The following is a 21,231-nucleotide window of genomic DNA, read 5'->3' as shown; positions in this document are numbered from 1 at the left end:
CATGTTCCTTGAGTCTCGTCCACAGGTGAGGAGCATGCCAGTGTCAGGGTGTCAGGGTGTCAGGGGTCTTTCCTCTTAACAGCCCACCCAGATCATTTCTCCTTGAAGCCACTGTCTATTCTGTGCAAGACCCTCTTTCCTAGAGGCCATCCCACCACCCAGTAGAACTGAGCAAGGCAAGCCCGTGGGAGGCTGAGGCCTGAGGTCTCAGCCAGCAGGTACTGTGTGCCTTTGGACAAGTCACACCCTTTTGGTTCCTCATCTTCCTAGGTGCAAAGTTAAAAAATCCTGTGCATGGTGAGAACCAGTGAAGCTGTGTGTAGATTTCAGGGAGGACTTACAGGTGCTAAGTAAATGGCAGCCATTTTCTCCCTTACTTGAATGCCAGCTCTTAAACCAGCACCCCAACAACCTCCTGTTCCTATGATGCCAGCAGCTACAGGACACTCTGCCACCAAGTCCTGTTAATACTCTGACCTCTCATCATCATTGCCTAATGCATCTCTTGGTTCCCAACAGTTCCTTCCCTGGCCAACCAGTGCAAAGAGACCCCTAAGAATTCAAAAGACAACGGAAACGATATAAGACCAAAGTCACTTAATGCTGTTCCTCCTGAGCTAGACTACCTCTAACTCATCAGACACTGCACAGTGGTCTTGCAGGAGCCAGCCCTCCCCCAACCCCCAGCATGGTTTTGATCTCTGCAATCCCTGCTGTAAGCAACACAAAAGAGAAGCTGACACCTCAGCAGACACCCAGGATACCAGCAGCAGAAGGAAAGGAGGAGCTGGACCATGGTCCCTCACCACGTCAGCCGGAGGCTTGGGCCAAGGGAGAATGAGAAAGGTGCACCCTGGTCTACTTTCTACACCAGGTGCCCAGCCTGCAGCAGCTCATGGAGCTAGAACTTGCCCCACAACCTGTCTCCTGGATCTGGATGGCTTTCCCTGTTGCTGTCACTATGCTGGGTGGAGGATTAGGCCTTGTTGCAGATGTCAATTACAATGAAGGCAGTGAGCACCAGAGTCTTGACTACCATAGACCCTTGCAGGGCGCACCCAGCCATCGCATCAAGTACAGGGGCTATGTATCTACTCTCACAGGAAAACCCTGCTTGCGGTGGGAGTCTCACTGGCACGTACAAAATTCTGTCTAATGGATGAGAATTAACAGCCAGCTTGGGATTCTAATAAGCCCTTTCCACATCATTTGGAAAATATCACATGAGATCAAGTCTAGGTACAAAACCTTAGGGAATTTGCTAGTTATGCTTTGATCATGCAAAGAAAAGCCCATTATTTCTTAGGTTTGTTTCTAAGTTTCATTTTATGACAAATAATGCCTTAACTATAATGATTCAATTAAAAAACCAGCACTTACTGTTTCAAAGGAATAGGAAATCTCCAAAGAGGCCTTTAATTTCAAAGGAATCTCCAGCAGTTTTTAAGAGGTGAGTGTCACTGCTGTCCTGTCTGAAGCCTGCTGTGACTCTCTTCAGCCTTTTCTGTGTATGACAGAGACTGTGGCATGGAGAGCAGTTGTACTGTGGACACATGCAGTGTCATTTAATGTGATATTTAACATATATTTTATATAACAATATGAGAGAGACAGAAACAGAGAGGCAGAGACCCCCTACCCCTTGGTGCTAGGCTGGGGAATCCTCAGCTTGCACTTTTGTCAGGAATGTTGACAGACACCGCCAGCCTTCTGGAGTGCCCTGTCTCTCACTGTGCCTTATCTTAGACCTGCTGAACTAGGCTTCTTTGGTGGACCATAGAGAGCTGCAGGGCGAAGTGAACTGGGCAGGGCTAGGTGCAGGTGAGGAAGGCAGGAAGAGGCGGGGCACAGGAGCTGCAGGAAGTCACAAGGGTAAGTGGAAGGTAGCAGTGAGGTGTTGAGTAGGAGCAGGCTGGTTTGGCAGGGTCAGGGTCAGGGTCAGGGATAGAGACCATGACCAGTAGCATTACAGCAAGGGTGAGGTCTCAAGTCAGTGGCTCTGGTGCCTGGCATCAAGGGGAGGAAGCGCCAAGATGTTTGACCAGTTTGGAGAACAGGCATTGCCAACTCCTGGTCACCTCCAACACCCAGTTAGAAGGAAGAATGTTGGGCTCTTATCCAGCAGGAGGGTGAAGCTGGCTGGGAAATGGACATACGGAACAGGCTCTGGGGCTCGTGGGCTCTGGGGTGGACACAGTGTCCCTTCCGGTGGCCTCAGCCTAGCCAAGCTATGTGCTAGTCTTTATTCTACAAGGCCCAGCTGCTTCCTTCAACCGCTCCCTCTACTCAGACACGCACAGCCTCCAGTTGTGAGCTGTCAGCAGTTAGGAAGTGCAAAATACTCCTTAACACTCAGAGAGTCAAATGGCAGTCCCAAAGCCCCTTCCTGCTACCACAACTGGACTCACCCAGGTGTGGTAGGAACTGTGAGGTCTGAGCAGCACGATAGGGAGTGGCGGTCAGCTGCTGCTGCTGGGGCTATTTGCTCATCTGGCTGGACCTCCACATCCTTGCTGGCAGAGCTTTAGGCTTGCTAGTTCCCAGTATATATGTGGATATAGTAATATGTGATGCTTTCAGCAAGCAAGCAGTGATACCACCACTGTCAACTGTTGGCCATGAAGACCCACTCAGCTCTCTTCTGACCCCACACTTTTGTGTAGGGAAGCACCAGGAGCATGCCCATCAGGAGAGCCTGCAGACCCTGTCTGACACAGAGAACTTTCTTTCAGGGCAAATTTCTGTGTCAGCCAATTGTTGCTCAGGTCTTTGAACTTCCTACTTTAAAAGGGCCTCCTGGTTTGCCATGGATGTGCTACACTTTACATTCTACACAGAAGCTGCATGATTCAGGGGTTCCTTCATGGTCTACCACTGGCCTATGCTCAGTGTGGGCTTGCATCCAGCACATACAATGTGGCACTGGCCACTGAAATACGCCCTCCTCTACTCTGTGAGAAGCAGCTCCAGGCTTCTCAACTGTGGAACCCACGCACGCACGCACTCCACTGCAGACCCCACGACTCTCTTCAGCAGCTCCATCTTAACCTCCGTCACCTGAACTGTCCAGTAGCTAGGGGCTGGAGGAGGGAGGTACCCGATCCAACCCCTCCTCTTTTCCTTTGAGGTGAGATCATAGCACAGAGAAGAGCACCTTCTCCTCAGCTGAGGAGCAGGCACTGCTGCGGCAGGAGCTGCAGGATTCTAACCACGGAACGTGGCCCCACCCAGCAGCACTGGAACAAGATCTGTGGAAACCTATGCTAAACACATAGGGAAGAAACAGACCCATGTCTTCTGATCTATAGGGGAATTGCCAAGACGGGTACTGCAAGGGTCAGAGTTCTCAGTGTGAGGACTTAGAAGTTCTTACAGCAGAAGCGCTCAGCATGCTGAGGAAGGTTCCCATGAGAGAAGGGTTCTTTTGCCCAGCTGTGTGCAGACAGCTGTGGTTCCCAGGGCCCTTTCTCTAATGACTCCACACAAAGGGTAAGAGCCCTGCCTCTCATCCTGGCTGTAAAATTTGCTCTTCAGGGTGGTTGGAGCCATGTTCAGAAAACTGCTATGGGGAGCTGAACTTTTTCTTCCATGCCTCCCAAGCCGATCTGCTTCAGTTTGCTGCTGCTGCTTCTGCTTTTCCTTCTTCTTTCTCCTCCTCCTCCTCCTCTTCCTCTTCCTCCTCCTCCTCCTTTTTCCTCTCCCTTTCCTCCTGTACACACACACACACACACACACACACACACACACACACACACACGTGTCTGAAGTTGGTGTCAGGAATCTTCCCTGGATACTGTTCTATTCTCTGGAACAAGGTCTCTCAATCAAACTCAGAGGTCTCTCACAGGCATCTCCACTTTGAAAGACTGGAATCCTAGCTGAGTCTCCACACCCCCTGATATTCATATGCCAAGTTCTGAACTCCAGTCTTCCCGCTTGCTTGGCAGGCACTGTAAATACCTAGCCACTCATTTATTATAATTACCTTTTTACAAAAATTCTTGGTCAGAATAGCAGCTGTATGGAAGGCAGGTATTCCGAGGATGTGTTCTAAGTGTTTACTGTATGGACTCCCCAGAGGCCATTCACACACTATAGAGGCTTCTCAGACAGTGCTCTCTCCTCCCTCTGGAGTGGCGTGTGGAACTCTGATGCACAGCTGCTCCTTCCTGCAGCCCACGTCTGTTCTTGGTGTCCGTTCTACACTAACCAAGCTTTGAAAGGATGCAGATGTGTGGGGGCTTTGTTTTAATTTTTGTTTTATCTATGTATATATAAGTGCTCTGTCTTTCTGTGTATCTGCATGACAGAAAAGGGCATCAGATCCTATTATATATTGTTCACAGCTACCATGTGGTTACTGGGAATTGAACTCAGGACCTCTGGAAGAACAACTAGTGTTCTTAACCACTGAGCCATCTCTTTAGCTCCAGTGAGACTTATGTTTTAACATTGGATGCTTATAGTACACGTGAATACTGGACACTACAGATTTTATTTAGTTTTGAATATATAAGAGGCAGTGAGTTTACGAACTTCTTGTTTCTTTAGGATTCTAGTGGTGGGCGACAACTGACACAAGTCTATTAAAAAAACCTGCCTTTGCAACATCATCCAAAGGTCTTTAGAGTTAAGCAGTTCTCTTACTAACGTGAATGAAAACTTGTCATTTCATTTTGGAATCCACCCCCTCCACTCATGTGGAGAGCACAGCCATGTGGATGTAAATGTTCCACCTGTGGCACTACTGGGAGGAAGTTAGACCACTGGGGCATGCCCTGGAGGGGAATACTGGGACCCACACCCTTCCCTTCCCTTCTCTCTAGCTGGCTGTGAGCGAACAGTTGGCTCCATCATGTGCCCCTGCCATGAAGTGCTGCCTCAAAGACATGGCAGCCAGAGACCATGGACAGAAACCTCTGAAGCAGTAACCCTCAGTAAGACTTTCTTCCCTATAGGCTGACTGTCAGTTATTCTGTTAACTAATGGAAAGTTAAGCCAGGCATGGTAGTGTTCATCTTTAATTCTAGCACGTGGGAGGCAGACACAGGTGGATCTCTGTAAGTTCAAGGCCAGCCTGGTCTACAAGGTGAGTTCCAAGGCCAGCCAGGGCTACAAAATGAGACCCTGTTAGAACAACAACAAAAAATAAATCTTAGGAGCTGGAGAGATGGCTCAGTGGTTAAGAGCACTGGCTACTCTTCCAGAGGTCCTGAGTTCAATTCCTATTACTCACAGGGCAGCTCATAACCATCTATAACTGTAGCTCCTTGGGATCTGATACCTTCTTCTGGTGTACAGATACACATACAGTCAAAACACCCACATTCATAAAATGCACAAATCTCTTTATAAAAAAAGAATGGAAAGTTGACACCCAGAAGCACCACACCACATATTTTGAGGTAGGTTTAGATTCAGAATAATTTTTTTAAATGTTATTTTGATTTTGTGTGTATGAGTGTTTGTCTGCATGTATATTTGTGCACCATGTGTGTGCAGTGTGCAGTGTCAGCAGAGGCCAGGGAAGGTGGTTAGGTCCCTTAGAACTAGAGTTGAAGGCACTGTGTACCACCACTTGGTGCACCCTTTTCTCCAGTCCCACACTGTATTATTTTATTGTTATGACTACGAGCACAGGTTATAGCTACAGTGAAGAAATTATGAACAGTGATTAAAGATTGCAGTGTGTGTGTGTGTGTGTGTGTGTGTGTGTGTGTGTGTGTGTGTGTGTGAGAGAGAGAGAGAGAGAGAGAGAGAGAGAGAGAGAGAGAGAGAGATAATGGCTTTAAATGTTCGAGAAATCTTGTATTCACTTAATATATTTGGGTCAACTTCTTTCTTAGTACAGATTCTAAAAGTCCAGAAGGCCCTTATTTTGGCTCACAGATTAAGAAGGGGAATGGTCCATCTCAGTGGGGAAAGCATGGCACCAGGAATATGGGTCAGCTGGTTACACTGAGCCCATGGCCAGGAAACAGAGAAGGGACAGCAAGTTGAGGCTGGCTAGAAAAAAACTCAAGGCTTTCCCCCATGTCCTTGCAAGTCTCTGAGGGGTTTTACAGCCTCCACACCAGCTCCATGAGGTGAGGAGTGGGGCCAAGGCCTTCCCCCATGTCCTTGCAAGTCTCTGTGGGGTTTTACAGCCTCCACACCAGCTCCATGAGGTGAGGAGTGTGGGGCCCAAGGCTGCTGCCCTTCTTCACCTTCAGTCTCCTTCCTTTTGAAGGACACCTCCCTGTCCCCAGGCTGGTGCCGTGCCTCACCAGGTCAGGTCCTTCTACAGTTCCAAGAGGCACCCCATTCCAAAGCAGGCAGGAATGCAAACAGGGACCCAAGCACAAAAGAACTGTCAGACAAACACACTTACCACATGGCATGCATGTATGTTGGGGGAAGTCGTGGGCTGCTTACTGGGGTGCAGTTATACGACCTCATGATTCTTTCTGCCAATAAAAAATTTCTAAACAAACTTGCCACCAGCAGGTCCTGTCGGAAAAGCTTTTGAAAGAGATCTGAGGGCAGATAAAAAATAACAAGGAATCTTCAGTGATTTGTGCCCAGGATCGGAATCCAAAAACACATTTTCTCCCATCAAAAAATATTACACACAAGTTGAAACTGACACACACATGTCGCTGGTAATATATACTCATGCATGCACTTATCAGCCTATATGTGAACAAATACCCAAGTCCCAACCAACCTACAAACAAAACACACACATGTTTTTATAGCTGGAATTCTGGTTTCAAGGGTAAGGGCAGTGGCAACATTTACTCAGGAAGCTGAGCCCTGAGCCTGCTGGGAAAGCATTACTGAGCTGAGAGCAAGGCTGACACAGAGCACACAGCCGCCAGCCTGCTTAGGCTAGTCTGAGCTCCTTGTTATTTCCAGCCCCCGGGAGTTTCCTCCCTGATCCTGTTTGGTGGTGGTGTCTCACCCCGAGGGAGCACATTCCAGGCGATGGTGTCTGTGATGGCTGTGAAGATCCAGTTCAGTTCACCCAGAGGGGTTCTCCGGTCATTCAGCCGGCCAGGGATCCTAGACAAGATGATGTTTGCATTAGTGCTACCAGGGCTACTGAAAAAGACAAGGGAGTCAGATGTGGGAACAGCCCTTGACAGAGAGGGAAAGCCTCAGGCTTAATGGAAGATGAGCATGGCTGTGGCTGGGAAGGCCTCCTAGGGCCCTAACATTGCCACAGTTCCCACATGTCTTCTCCAAGGAGACAAGAAACTACACAGGCTCACCCACAGCAGTTCCTACTTTACCCTCTCCACTGAAGACACACCAACAGTTTTCCTGATTCCCTTGTGTGTGTGGATGGAGAACAGCTGCCAACACACAGCTGCATAGTTCCACACATGCAACACAAGCCAATGGCGCTCAAAGAAACGCATCTTGTGCTGTCTGGGGATCCACACATTTCAGTCTTCCTCCACGGCCCTCTTTAGGTTCCTGTGCTGCAGAAGAGCTGAGAAAGAGAGTTCTACCCGGCACAGCCTACTCACCTTGCAGTCAGTCACTCAGCTGGTCCATGAAGATTACCAAGCAATGGGAAGGACAGACGAGAAGCACATAGCACATGCATGCATGGAGAGCCTGGCAGTGCAAAGGCTGCAGACACTTAAGGTGGAGATGGGAAGGGAGCGAACGCTTCTACTATAGAAAGGGAGGTGAAGGAAAGCTATGCTGAGTGCTAACCCAGGAGCAGACCCTGCATCCTGACAGGACAGAGCATCTATGTGGCAAGCGTGTGTCCATTGGAGAGCAGAGCAGTTCAAAGCCCTAAGGTCTGGGCTTGCTTCTTTCACCCAGCAATAAGCGTAATTTTACCCACTAGGTAGCGCGTTTAATTATATCTGACTAGAAACTCTTTTCTTCCTCCCAGAAGGAAAATGTTCACAGTGATTTGGTTTGGAGACTAGAGTGTGACTTGCTATTTATAAGGTGGAACAGATTAATAATTCCCATTATAGTCACCCATTTGATGGTATTGTCAGTAAGAACAACTCAGAGACAGACTCAGGAACAGAGGGGAGCAGGGCCAGGCTACCAACCCCACACAACTATGCTGAGCAAGCTCTTTCCTGCTAAGAATTCCATTTGGCTTAGAAACAAAAATATTTTCTTCTACTCAGGGGGGTTTAGTAATAGGACAGAAAAGGGTGTGTGTGTGGGGGGGTGAGGGGGTAAATGACAGATGACATTTACCTCAGGTTTATTTCCAAAGCCTGGAATGCTATCACCGAGTCTAGTGCTGAGCATGTGTGGGGACCATTAAGTACCTTACTACTAAAGAGAAAGCACGGCCCAGAGAGGAACTCGGCATGGGGTGCTGGGGATTGCTTGCCCTTCCTCTAAGCATGGAATTCTCCTTCCCTGACCTCTTTACCATGGAGACTACCACATGGAGGTGTGTGTGTGGTAGCTGGACCCACCATCAGCTGTTTACACATTACAGGGAGACACAGAAAACTATGGGAAATAAGATGCCCATTCTCCCTGGGTCTTTTTCCCACAGAACTGTCCACCCCTCAAAGAGAAAACACATTTCTGTTACTGTAAAACACTGCCAGCAAGGCTCTCTTCAAGCTCTCATTGTTGTTCTGAGTGTCAGTCAGAGTAAGGAGCAGAACAACCACCAACTTTGAAGGTGTCCTGACTGCCTCCTATCCATATCAGTTTCAAGTATGCAGTTCCCAAAACGACTTTTCTTTTTTTCTTTTTTTTTTTTTTTTTTTTTTGGTTCTTTTTTTCGGAGCTGGGGACCGAACCCAGGGCCTTGTGCTTCCTAGGTAAGCGCTCTACCACTGAGCTAAATCCTCAGCCCCCCAAAACGACTTTTCAATAGTGCACAAAGACCCACTGGAAGCTTGTCCTGTGGGTGACCATTTACTATAGAGAAAAAGCGGCCACCTTAGCCAAGGAGAACCCAGGTTTACTGACACCTATACACTGAACTGAGCCTCTAATATGACTGACACCATGGGACTTAGACACTTACCTGGTCTTGGTACAGTGAGCCCTAACAGAACTGCCAGTGTGGCTAGCCACTGAATTCAAAAGTACCTTGAAGAAGCTGGAAATACTGTGCCACCCACCCCACACTAACCAGCTCAGCACCAAAACACTATCTTCCGGTGAAATCTGTCTTTCGGCTTATACACAGTCCTAGGTGTAAGCAGGAAGGACCGGGAAGGCCTCCCTTTAGATGATGAATCCAGAGGTTAAGTGACTACCGCACATCCATAACGGGTATGCTCCTGACAAAGGTCTGGATGTCACTCACTCCCTGCCTCACTTTAGACAACACCATTTAGAGAAGGTTCAAGGAAACTACAGCAACCTTCAGGGAAACACAGAGCACCCACATTGGTAACATACATACTCTTGTCTTTGATCTCAGTGTGTAGTTGGGGAGACATCTGTCAATTCTCTTGTTCCATTAGAGACAGGGTCTCTGTGTACTCCTGGCTGTCCCAGAACCCACTGTGTGGGTTGGGTTGGCCTCAACCTCACAGATCCACCAGCCTCTGCCTCCTGAATGCCAGGATTAAAGGTGTGTGGCACAACTAGGCCCGGCCGATCAGTCAGTTCTCCCTTCCCTTCCTGTCCGTCCGTCCGTCCGTCTGTCCGTCCTTCCTCCCTCCCTCCCTCCCTCCCATGTGAGCACACTGTAGCTGTCTTCAGACACACCTGAAGACGGTGGATCCCATTACAGATGGTTGTGAGCCACCATGTGGTTGCTGGGAATTGAACTCAGGACCTCTGGAAGAGCAGTCAGTGCTCTTAACCACTGAGCCATCTCTCCAGCCCCTTATCAGTCAATTCTAAACCAGAAGCTTACTAAGTTTCCAGTGGATGTACTCAGGCAGAGTGTGGTTTTATGAAAACTGACAGGTCAGAAATGGAATATGTGGTGAGCAGAACAAACGCTGTGACTGAGTAAATTATAGAACTACCACAGAGGAATGGCTGCCAGCTGCTTAGTGGTTATCTGTGAACACCTGAATACTGCAGTATGTGCTAATAAGCAAAGGGACAAGTCAAAAATGGCACAGCTGAGGTCACACTCACACATGAAAGGGGAGCACTTGAAAGGAAGAGACTCTGCAGCAGGAGATGAGCCTTCCTGTTACCCATCTGAACTGACTCTGTGAGACTCCATCCAACCTGAACCATGGGGAACACTTGAGACTCCCACTTCATTGCTCGTTTATCGTCAGCCTTGGGTGGCACTAGGAAGGTGAGTTCCAAGGTGACAGCATCCTGGGGGCTGGCCCCTTGTGCAGTGAGCGGCACTCTGGGGAGAGGTATAGAGCCTCTAAAAACCAGAGACTGTTTAAGCATGGTCTGTCTCGAGTCCGGACAGTTAACAGGAAGAGCCCACGTGACTGGAGTCAAGTGAGGCCACCACAGACCACCCTGTTTTCCAAGGGACAGTCTCTGGGGATGTGAAGAGAAGCTGTGTTCTCGGCGATGAGAAGTAGCTGGCAAGATTCTCTACCCTAGCCTCTGTCCCTGACAGCCACTGTGAGCAGGATCCCACAGCAACCTGAAAACTCCCATCTCCCCTAAGATCATCATGGAGACATCTGCCCAGTCGCCTCGGACAGGTCATTCATGCTGACATTGAGAGAGCAGTGACACGGCTGCTGGCTCATCTGCAGCAGGTTCCTCTTGGGACGACAAAGGTAGAAGCAAGCCCACTCCTTGTACTGGAGAGCTGTGCTCTCTGTGATGACAGGGAAACTGGGAGCCTATTGGATGGTTCCCTCTGGGGACTGTAACATCCAACCTGAGACCACAGTCCATTCAGGAAGCTCCTCTAGGCCCTAAAAAGTCCACTGACAAGCACGGGGGCTCTTTTAAAATTTAACTCCTCGGTGCTAAGCAAGGACAAACTTAATGTGGAAAGTGATCACAGGATTGAAAGATGAGAAGCAGACTCTAGTCCCAGCTGTGCTGTGGCTAGGCAACTTCTGCATCCTGTGTCTCGGCTCTGAGTCACAAAAACTAACCTTATGTGCGACACGGGACAAAAATAAAACGGGTCACACTTGCACAGCTGATGCAGTGGCAGCCAGATACCTCCTTGGCAGGGGCATGCCGCCTCCTCAGCTCTCCCTCCCGCTGTTGCTGTCGGCACGAGGGCTTATTCCCATCTTGTTCCCATCTTCCCACAGACACTGCTCCCCGCAGCTCTCTTGTTTCCTGCCAGGACTCGTCTTCCTTGACTTCAACACCCAGGCTATCGCTGCTGACCACCGGCTGCCACAGAGTGACCACTTTTAAGTCTCCACTGCCATGCATGTGATGACCTCAGGGTGGGACCAGTTCTGAAATGGCCATCTGGCATTCTCTTGGGCCACTCTCTCCTCACCCCAACACCCCCTATGGCCCTTGTTATGACCTCTGTAGTCACTCAACAGGACTCTGTCCACTTTCCTTCTCCACCTAGTTGTCAGGCAGGCCCTATAACAAACCTCGGTGAGAAGACATTTCTGGTCCCATGGGTTCATTCCTGTGAGTATCCTGCCAATCTGTGTCTCACTGGCACCTCTGCCTTCCCCATCTATTCCCCACACGGGGGCTACACAAAGTCAGCCTGTAGTACAACCCTAATGTTTAGCTGGGTCCTGACGCTCACAGAGGGAAGAGCGCACTCAGACCAGTCGTGACAGGCTAACCACTGACTGGAGACTGCTACCATGTGTGTCACTGCACATGGGTCACCTCCCAGGTCCTCCCAGGAGTGTTCCCTTCATTCTCACAAACTGGGGCTGGAGGTCTTAGGGGAAAGTGGTGAGTAACTGGATACAGTCTGCCCAACCATCTGCCTCACCAGGCTCCGAGGACTAAGAATGAGTGGACCAAGGCTGCAGGAAGTAGGCTTATAGCAAGCTGATGATGCCCAGGTCTCCTGCCAAGGCCTTGTGAACCTAGAGCTCCCTCTGTGCTGCCACAGTTCTCTCTTCCTTCAGAGCGGGAAAACCACAGGGCAGCCAACAGCAAAGCAAGCTTCCCTGCTGCTGCTCGACCTTGAGGGTGTCTACTTAGAATCTCAAAGGGCAGCAGGCACCTGTGGGTGGAGAAGCGCAGGCTAAGCCCTTCCCAGCTCTACCTGCCACACACCCCAGGGGGAACATCCAGGCCTCTGAGGGGCAGAATAAAGACTTCTGTCCAATGCACCCAAATAGAAAATTCCCTCATGGGCCTAGAAACTGTCATTAACCAAGAAGGTGATGGCTGAGCTTGTACGGTCTGTTGCCACTCTCCATCCATTCTTCCCTTGGCTGCCTAGCGCCACACCACAGTGCTGGAGAATGAGAGCTGGCCCCTGTCTGTTTGCTTGTGCTGCCCACGTTCTTTCTTGGGCCAGTCTCTGGCTCCTCTGGGGTCAGGTCCCACTCCCTGGAGTGGCATCGCCATCTTTTCTGTGTAGCTCACGATGCCCTGGACATGGCAGCTTAGTGGAGCTCCTGTGTAACCTCCAGATCTGGAACAACATCCATAAGGAGCTCAGGCATTCCTTGAAGCCCTTGCCTGTGTTCTTTTTATTTCATTCACCATTGCTCCTCTATGCTAATCTCCTCTGTGACTAGATAATACATTCCTATGGGCGATGGCTTTCTTTCCTCGATATGTATCAATCTCCTTATAGTTCTGGCAGAGTGCTGAGCACACTGCATAATCTCGGCAGCCCACAAACCTGAGTCATGGAGCTTCTACTTGGAAACAGCGATGACTCCCACTCATCCCTAAGACTCCCGAGCGCCCAGTGGATAGAGTCCTAACTCTTTATGGCAGCTGGCAGCTGTGGATGGGGACAGGGAAGGAGGCAGTTTAAGCTCTATTCTTCAGCTGTGACCTCAGGGTGGGTCTCAGCTCTTGAAGTGAGCAGGTGGAAGAAGGGGAACCTGGCCATTCCAAGAGGGAGCGCTGCAGAGATGAGGCGAGAGAGACCGAAAGAGTCCAGCTTCCTTCTTGCCTAGTGCGCCCACCTGTGAGAACTAGCTGTAGCTGTCAACTGGCCATACACAGACTCACCCGAGTTGCAGTGTGGAATTAACTATCCAGATCAGGTTGGCCTGTGGACGAGTTTGAGGTGGGGCTGTCTTATCCTAAAAGTGAGTGACACCATTCCCTGAACTTGGATCCTGGCTGCTTCCAGTTCCTGCCTTGTCCTGACTTCTCTGCCATGATGAACTGTGAACTGGAATTGTGAGCTGAAATAAATCTTTTCTCCCCTTGGTTGCCTTTGTGAAGGTTCTTATCACAGCAACAGAAAATGACCACAGGACAACTAACCAGCGTGGGCGCTAACTGAACTTTAGTCTTCCCCAGACTAGTTCACTTCCCACCTGCACTTTCACATTTCAATACCACATTCTAACTCTCTGGCCTTCGTGGTTTAAGGGCAGAGCCCTCTATCAAGTAACTCTGGGTTGTGACCCCTCCCACTACCTCCTCCTAGCACCTCCTGCATTGTCCAGGGCCTGCAAAGTCTCTGCTGCCCCACAGAATGTAGTGGGTGTCTCTGTGCCATAACAACAGTGTCCAGGCTGGCCTCAGGCTTGGCACAGTGCACTGTGCTCATGTGCCCATGTGTGCTTGGTTGGTCAAGGCCAGTATCCTTCTGAGGGATCACAATGCTCTGTGTGCCCAAAACAAACCTCCAGCTTCCAGGAAAATGGCACCAGCATATGAGAGACATGCTTTTCCCACAAAGTAAAGACACAGGAAGACAGTCATAAAATGGTACAATCTATCTAAAATCCACTATGAACCCTGGAGCACATTCTTTGGCTGGCTCAGTATGCATAGCAGCAAACGATGTGTAACACACCAAGACACTGTGTCAGGGAATGCTGCATGCTCGCCATAAATGTGCACAGGTACAGGAAACGGTCTGAAGGGTCCAGCACAGTGCTAACAGTGAGTGTCTTGGCAGGCCAGAGATTGAGGGTGTTTTAAAAAGTCCTTTTTGCTTATCTGTGTTTAGTAATATATCTGCTAAAAACACAGTCCTTACATAACAAAGAAAAATAAAACCCATTTTTTCCATAAAAGAGTGGCAATTTTTAAAAAGGGAAGGCATTTAAAAACTACATATTTTGCACCTATGGAAATGGACTAAGTCAGTCAGGGTGTGGTTGATCTCTACTTGTCAAGTGACCACAATGAGGTGACTGTGGAAAACACTGTGGGCTGCTTACTTACTGCAAATGATTTGTTATTTGGAAATCTCTGAGACAAAGACCATGGAGGTGAGCCCACCCATTTCCTTTGAAAACCGGGGTCAGTGCATCATGGCTGGCTCTTCAGTAAGGGAAGAGTTACTGTATCAGTCCACACGTGACTCGGGGTTGTGGGCAGAACACCGAAGCCTGGAGCTAATTTGCTGGGCAATGGGTGTTTATGAGACTAGTAAAAATATTTTTCATTAGCTAAATGAGACCATAAACTACTTGACATGTCCTCCACAGCCTAATAATATCTTACGCTGCCTGCACTTCTCAGACACAATGTACATATTCTAGACGTTCATGGATCTCAAGTGGGGCAGTTGATGTCATTATGCAGGTGAAGGCAGACAAGTTAGGCCATGATTGGACAGTAAAAAAATAAGACAGGGACAAAGCTTTTGTAAGGCGGGAGAGAAGCAGAAGAAAGGAAGAATCAAGATGGAGATGGGGAAGGATGCACCAGATCTGGGTGGTCTTGAATTGCCAAGGTAGCTGGGATGGATTTCTGTAGGCAAATTTATCTTATCTAGGTGGGCAGTTTATATCCTTATCAATTGATTGTAAGTTTATTGTGTGGGTGTATTGTGGATTAAGAATTTAACATATAAATCTGATTGTTGGGTTAGTTTGTTGAGTCTTGATTTCACCGGTAGTTGGGAGTTTATACCTTAAGGACTAGGGGGCGGTTGCTGGGAGTGTGGACAGAGCCCGTGGCAGGGAGCCTCGATAGGCCAGCTACTGCTGGACTTCTAGAGCCCTGATTTTATTGGGTAGCTAGAACCAGAGAGTTTGCGGCGAGCAGAGAGCTGCTGGGAAAGATACTAACCTGAGATAAATTAGCGCTAGTTCCAACGGCCTGCTAGAGCCAGAACTAGCAAGGGAATGAGACCATCAGGGTACGAGCAGGTACTGGTTTGACTGTATTTTTAGTTTTACCACAAGAAGTGGTGAACTAACATGTTAGGCAAGAATCCACTAAAATTGGAAGTTTCTCAGAGCCTGAGAAAGCTTTATTTTCTAAGTGATGAAGGGCTCCTCCATGTTGAGTCATGTGATGGCCCAAGTGTGGGAACCTTAAACAAAGGAACAGTGGGGGTTGTCTGCTCACAGACTCCAGGTCCCCTGCTGTGAAACTACAGAGTTTATCCAAATCATGTGGGGACTTCACCCACGATTTGGAACTAGGTAGAAATAAATAAAAGTCTATAACACCAGGCAGAGTGAACACAGACATATCTTACAGGGTTATGAACAGATGGATGGTATAAGTCTTACAGGATACTCTACTCTTTCTAACGTGGGCTCTACAGAAATTTTGGGCTAAAATCCTGGTTTGACAAGTTGCCTGTTTCTTAATGAGAGGCATTAATGGAAATGGGGTTAAATTAGTTTTTATAGTTAGAAGGAGAGAGTACAGAGTTTATCTGAATCATGTGGGGATTTCCATTTCCACCCGCAGTTCAGAATTTAGATAGGGAAAATTAGTCACTGACTCCAAGCAGAGAGTGGTGATATAGGTCTGACACTCCAGGTAGAGAGCTTAGCAGATGGATTTTGGGCTAAAATCTTAGTTTGACAAGTTGCTTACTTATTGGTATTGGTATTAATAAAAAGGTGACCAAGTTGTTTCATGAATTGCCCAGGTAAGGCCATATGGCTGGACGATGCTGGCTAGCGAGGGTTTGTGGTTATTCTGCTATTTACCACAACAGTAAGCTCATGTTCTCTTAACATGGGGAGATTCTGGATTAACCCCTGATGTGACAGACTAGAAAAGCCAAACGGGCTCATACATGATGGTTTGGCTTACTTCTTTATTTAGAATTGTTTTAATTTTCATAATAAGTGTGATGTTGAGAAATAATCTTGTTAGATTATTTCTCTGGGAGTTAATACAAAATAGAAGCTTTTCCGGTTATAGATTAAGGAACATGGTATTTTGGGAGAAAGGTTTTATCTTTGTGTTTTCAAAATAGGTGATTAGGCTGTGGACACCTTCCAGAGTCATATGGATTAAATTTGGTAGAGGGAGACCACCTGATGAAGCAGAGTCAAGAGAATAAAACAAAACAAAAGAACAAACGTCCATCCTAACCAGTCTATACATCTTACACAGACTGAGTCAATTCATACGGGTATCTTGAGGATACTACCATTTTGTTTGAGATTTATTATTACAGAATGTACAGCTTTGGTGAGTGTCACCGTGAGACCTGCTTGACCTCCTGATCCTCAGGATCCAGTCCAAGGCGGATATCAGAGACACAACAATAGTCAGTGTGGCCAGCTCCCTCCCCCAACCCCTTCTAGATATCTCAACGCACATGTATGGCCTAAAGAAGCCATTGAAGAGTCATCGCCCTAATTCCCTGGACATTGGGGGAGCTAAAGGTGGTTTTTCTAAGGTTGTTTTTTTAAGGAATTTAGAAATGGTCATAATTTAAAAGGGAGGAATTAGCTTAAATTGATTATACAGTCATAATCTCATTTGGTAGAAATCCTTATATTTGTTACTAAGCTAAAGTTATAATCTTTTACCTGGGTACAGAATTTATTTGATACAAGTTTAGACTTTCTTTGATATGAATTCCTTATCAATTTAAAGTAATATTGTTACTCTCATGTATAGGCACTGTGCCTATCAACATTTGAGTATACAAGGCTTATACCCAGTCCTTTACTGCTATTAAAAAACTAATCTGAGATGATTAACCAGTGAGTTAAGGGCAGAGAGCAAATGCATGGCTCTAAGTTTATTGCTAGAGTGCTTTCAGGATAATTTATTAAGATAATTAGTGGACAACAGTCCAGATTACTTACATAGTTAGATGGTTTTCAAAAACATCAGAAATCCACAAGATTTGACATTTAATGTTATTTATCTTTTGTTGACACATGTCTGCTCCTAACAGCTCCCCTTTGGTGGCTTCAAAGAAGAAATTGAACATCTCCACCCCCAGGTGAGGTGATGTATTGTGGAGAGACAGCCACTTGGTAAGAATTGCCTCAATTCATCTACAGACTCAATACTGTACAGAAAAGGACATGTTACAGGGTAAGTCGACTGATAATTTCTGCCAAGCCAGAGTGATCAGTCATTCGAAATTCTGTGTTTCAAAAGTCTGTCAGATGATTCTAGGCCAGAAGGCTGAAGACTTGCTCTCACGTGTTGCTGACAGGGGACTGTGCAAGTAGAAAATTGTCTCTATAACCTGTCTCAGTTCTAGAAGCCATGTTAGGTTTCCTATATTTACAGATATACTGGTCGTTCTCAGGTTTCTAATGGGATTGAAGACTGATTATAGTTTCATAGCCTACTCAGGCTGTTTAACTTTGAGAATACATATTTAATTAGTTATCAGATAGTATAAAAGCTAGCCAGGATATATAGACTTTAAGCCTTTCTTAAGCTACAATAGATAAATTGGTGTTCTGTTTAACTGATAAATGTTGGACTGGGGGTTAGGTATATTTTATACTTTTAATTACAAAGTGTTAATAGTTGTGCTCAGCTTGTATTTGAGAGAAAAGTTTTGTTTTGTTTTGTTTTGTTTTTAACTAGAAAGGGTGAAGTGTAGTTGATGTAATTATACAGGTGAAGGCAGGTACAGGATAGAACGAAGCCTGACATTGGACAAAAAGGAAGGATGGGTGGGGGAAAAGTTTTAGAGAGGCAGAGGAGGCCGGAGCGAGGAGGGGCAGAGAGAACATGGTGGTGGAGGTTCTGCACATAGATTATAGGTTGCTATAACTATTCTTAAGGGATGGATATGTACAGGATTTTGTGTTGTCTACATGGGTAAATTATATCTTATCAATTGGATCAGAGGATATTGTGTGATGTGTTCTTTCATGTGGTGATTAAATTGAGTTCAAGAGACTGTGTGGTGGCCGGATGTCCTGGCCCACCATGGAATTGGGATGTGTATGCCTAGCATGGCGGAAACCAGCCAAGAGAGCTGTGAGTGAGGGTGGGGCGGCCTAACAGGGTGCCGTGTTGCAATGGCTCTCGGACAGGTCAGAAAATAGATGGGAGAGCAGCATGGAGCCCCTGAGATAAATTAGTGCTAGATCCACTTGGCTTGGCAGAGTCAGAACTAGCAAGGGAGTGAGACCGACAGGGTACACATGGTAACTGGTTCCACCATTCTTTATTTTTACCGCAACAAAGTGGCCATGAACCTGTGGCCTACACTGTGACAGTCGCAGGAGTACGGTTTCCCAGTGCTGTACCAGCACTGTCCCCTTCCACTGTCCACAGACACTGAAAAGCTGTTACCACAGTGCTTCGTCGAGTCAGGCAATGAACAACGCACAGGTCTCAGGGTTTATGGTTTCCCATGTCCCATGATATCTGACCATTCAAATTAGTCTTCTTGGAGAGTCAATAAAAAAGCTGTGCATGTGCTGAGAGGAGGTGGCAGTCAGCTCTCAGTTGTAACAGAGACACACACATACACACAAAGACACAGCAGCCACACCGTCCATCTTACCATCTGTCTCTTCATAAAGGTCTTACTCTCAAGAATTCATTTAAAACCTAGTTATCTTCCAGGGCCCCATCTCCAAATACTAGGGCAACAACTAAGAATTCTTAGGGCACATAATTCAGTTCACAGCATCCAGACCAGGGGGTGATAGAGACACGAGCAGAAAACCTACAAAAAAATGCCCGTGTGCATACTGAGGTAAAACAGTCAAAGCTGATGAGAGAACCCTTAAAGACAGTTACGGGAAAATATGCAAGGGAAGGAAGGTCACACATTCAGTATAGGTCAGAGCAGCCTTCTCGTCCCCCAAACCACAAATTGTCTGACTGACTGACTGACAGACAGACAGACAAGCATGGCGGTGGTAGACAGTAGCTAAGGCCTCCAAGGCACTGAGCTAGCAGGCAGGAAGTCTCTTTGAGTCAGTGTACAGATCTTCAAAGATCTCAGTGGACCACAGCAGCGTGCATAAGGGTAGCATGGGCTGAGGGTGGGTCAGTTAGAGGAACCTGAGATTTGTTTGAACATTCAACAGCATTAACAGGAGAAAGGGGGAGAGATATTCAAACCTTAGCAGCCACGGCTTTCCTCAGTCAGATGCAGGGAAACTGTGCAACAAGTCTCAGGAACAATCAACGCAGATGAGGGAACGGGCAGTGGCTAGCCATGGAGCACCCACAGCTTGCACTGTGCCTAACAACAAACCACAGAGTGTCTTCCCCATCACTGACCCTTGACAGCAGAGGGTGACTGCCAGCTTCATTGTTTACATTTGACACTTTACTAAGGTGTCAGACAGTTCAATAAAGTAAGAAAAAGAAACAAGAGCGGCAGACATTGGAAAACTATGTGCACCTGCAGAAGGCATAATTATAAACACAGGTCTATGGACTTACAATACAATGATCAGAACCCAGAAGAAAGTTTAGCGAGTTTAGAGGAAACAAGGCCACTCTACAAAATGTATCACATTTCTATACGCAACCACAGAATTAAAAACCCTCACACTAATAAAAGACTGCAAGACCTGTACCGTTAACATCACAAAGGACCCAGAGCAAAGTAGTCTTCAGGTGACAGTGAGCCCAGCCAATGAAGTCATTGCTAGGAAAGTGCTATAAGGCACAGTGAATAGCTATGTAACCAAGTCTGAGATAGCAGCAATCAGAGCAGGGAGTCAGCAGTGCTGAGGGGGTACACACAGAACCCGGGATGCAGAAGAAAACAAACTACAAAGCATCCTGAGATGAGTTTTTAAAACAGGCATACTGTACTGCTGGGTGTGTTGCTGGCATATGCCATTCATCCCAGCACTGGGAGGCAGAGGCAGGTAGATCTACGTGACTTTACGGTCCACCTGGTCTACAGAATGAGGTCAGGACATACACCAATATACAGAGAGGCATTGTCTCAAAATAAACAACACACAAGTACAGTGTGTTTATGGGTAAGATGACTGTACTATCAATCAGAACAAAGACTCCCCAGTCAAAGCTACAGCAGATTCTTATGCTAGAATGGATTCTAAAATGCTAAAATTTTTATGAAATACTTAGTTCTTCAACAAACAAGTCTTACAATATAGCTACGTTGGTCGACCCTGGTGCAGGCAAAGGGCAGAGACAGAGATCAGCAGAGAGGAGCTTCACCTCCATAAATCAGTCCGAGGTGTCGTGTGACCAGGGAGCAAATACCGCTTTCAGTCCATGATGCAGCCCAGATGATGGCCAGACAAGAAGGAGAACTTTAAACAGTGTTGCATAGAGTATACAAAAAGTAACCTAAGAGCATTAACCTGAACACAAATTAAAACTGCACAACTTTTAGGAAAAAAAGTCAACAGCCCTGGGGGATTAGGGCAGATGTTTTGTGTGGGACCCAGAATCACAAATAACAGAAGAGAAAGCTATGTCAGACAAAAGCACAAGGTACAGACACAGCTCTGACTGCTAACGTCCAAAATACAGAAGGACCCTTGAAGACACACAGGGTTTAAGGACTGGCATGATACTGAACACACAGCCATTTTTACAAAGGAATGTAAATCAACAGCAGGGACACGTAAGGGTGTCCAGCATACAGTGAATTTAAGTTCAAATCACAGCAGTGGTTAAGTATGTCCTCTGAAACCGCTGACCCTAAAATTGCAGGACACCGAGAGTTGACACAGACCGAGAGCTGTAGTACATTCACAAGGATGGTCCACCATGACAAAGAACAGCTAGGTAATTTCTTTACAACCACATTTCTACATGTGACTGGCTGTAGCATAACAGGCAGAGTGACTGACAGCAGCTGAAGCAAACTGACAAAGAATAGGATGTGACTCACAGTAAAAGAATGCAGCACCAATGCCAAGTCAGGGTGAAGCCAAAAGGCTCTACTGATCAAACTCCAGACACACAGGAGCTCTGCCTCCATGAAATTCTGGAAAAGCAACTCCAGCATATGGAAAGGCAGACCCGAAATGGCCTAGGCTTGGGGAG

The 21,231-nt window shown here is 47.1% G+C and overlaps 1 protein-coding gene across 2 annotated transcripts in view; it reads right to left on the bottom strand.

Annotated features, from left to right (window-relative positions):
- The window catches only part of Rptor (regulatory associated protein of MTOR, complex 1), a 298,474-nt gene that overhangs the window by 94,547 nt on the left and 182,696 nt on the right, over positions 1-21,231 (bottom strand). For both annotated transcript variants that reach the window (NM_001134499.2, XM_039085689.2), the window contains 2 exons: positions 6,944-7,044; positions 6,371-6,515 (listed from right to left, as the gene is read on the bottom strand). In NM_001134499.2, coding sequence (NP_001127971.2) covers positions 6,371-6,515; positions 6,944-7,044 — 246 coding nt within the window. The remainder of the gene's footprint in view (positions 1-6,370; positions 6,516-6,943; positions 7,045-21,231) is intronic.

Source organism: Rattus norvegicus, chromosome 10 (assembly GCF_036323735.1).
Source record: "Rattus norvegicus strain BN/NHsdMcwi chromosome 10, GRCr8, whole genome shotgun sequence".
NCBI classification, from domain to species: domain Eukaryota; kingdom Metazoa; phylum Chordata; class Mammalia; order Rodentia; family Muridae; genus Rattus; species Rattus norvegicus.
Note: the sequence above shows the minus strand (reverse complement) of the source record. Positions and strands in the feature narration are given on the sequence as shown.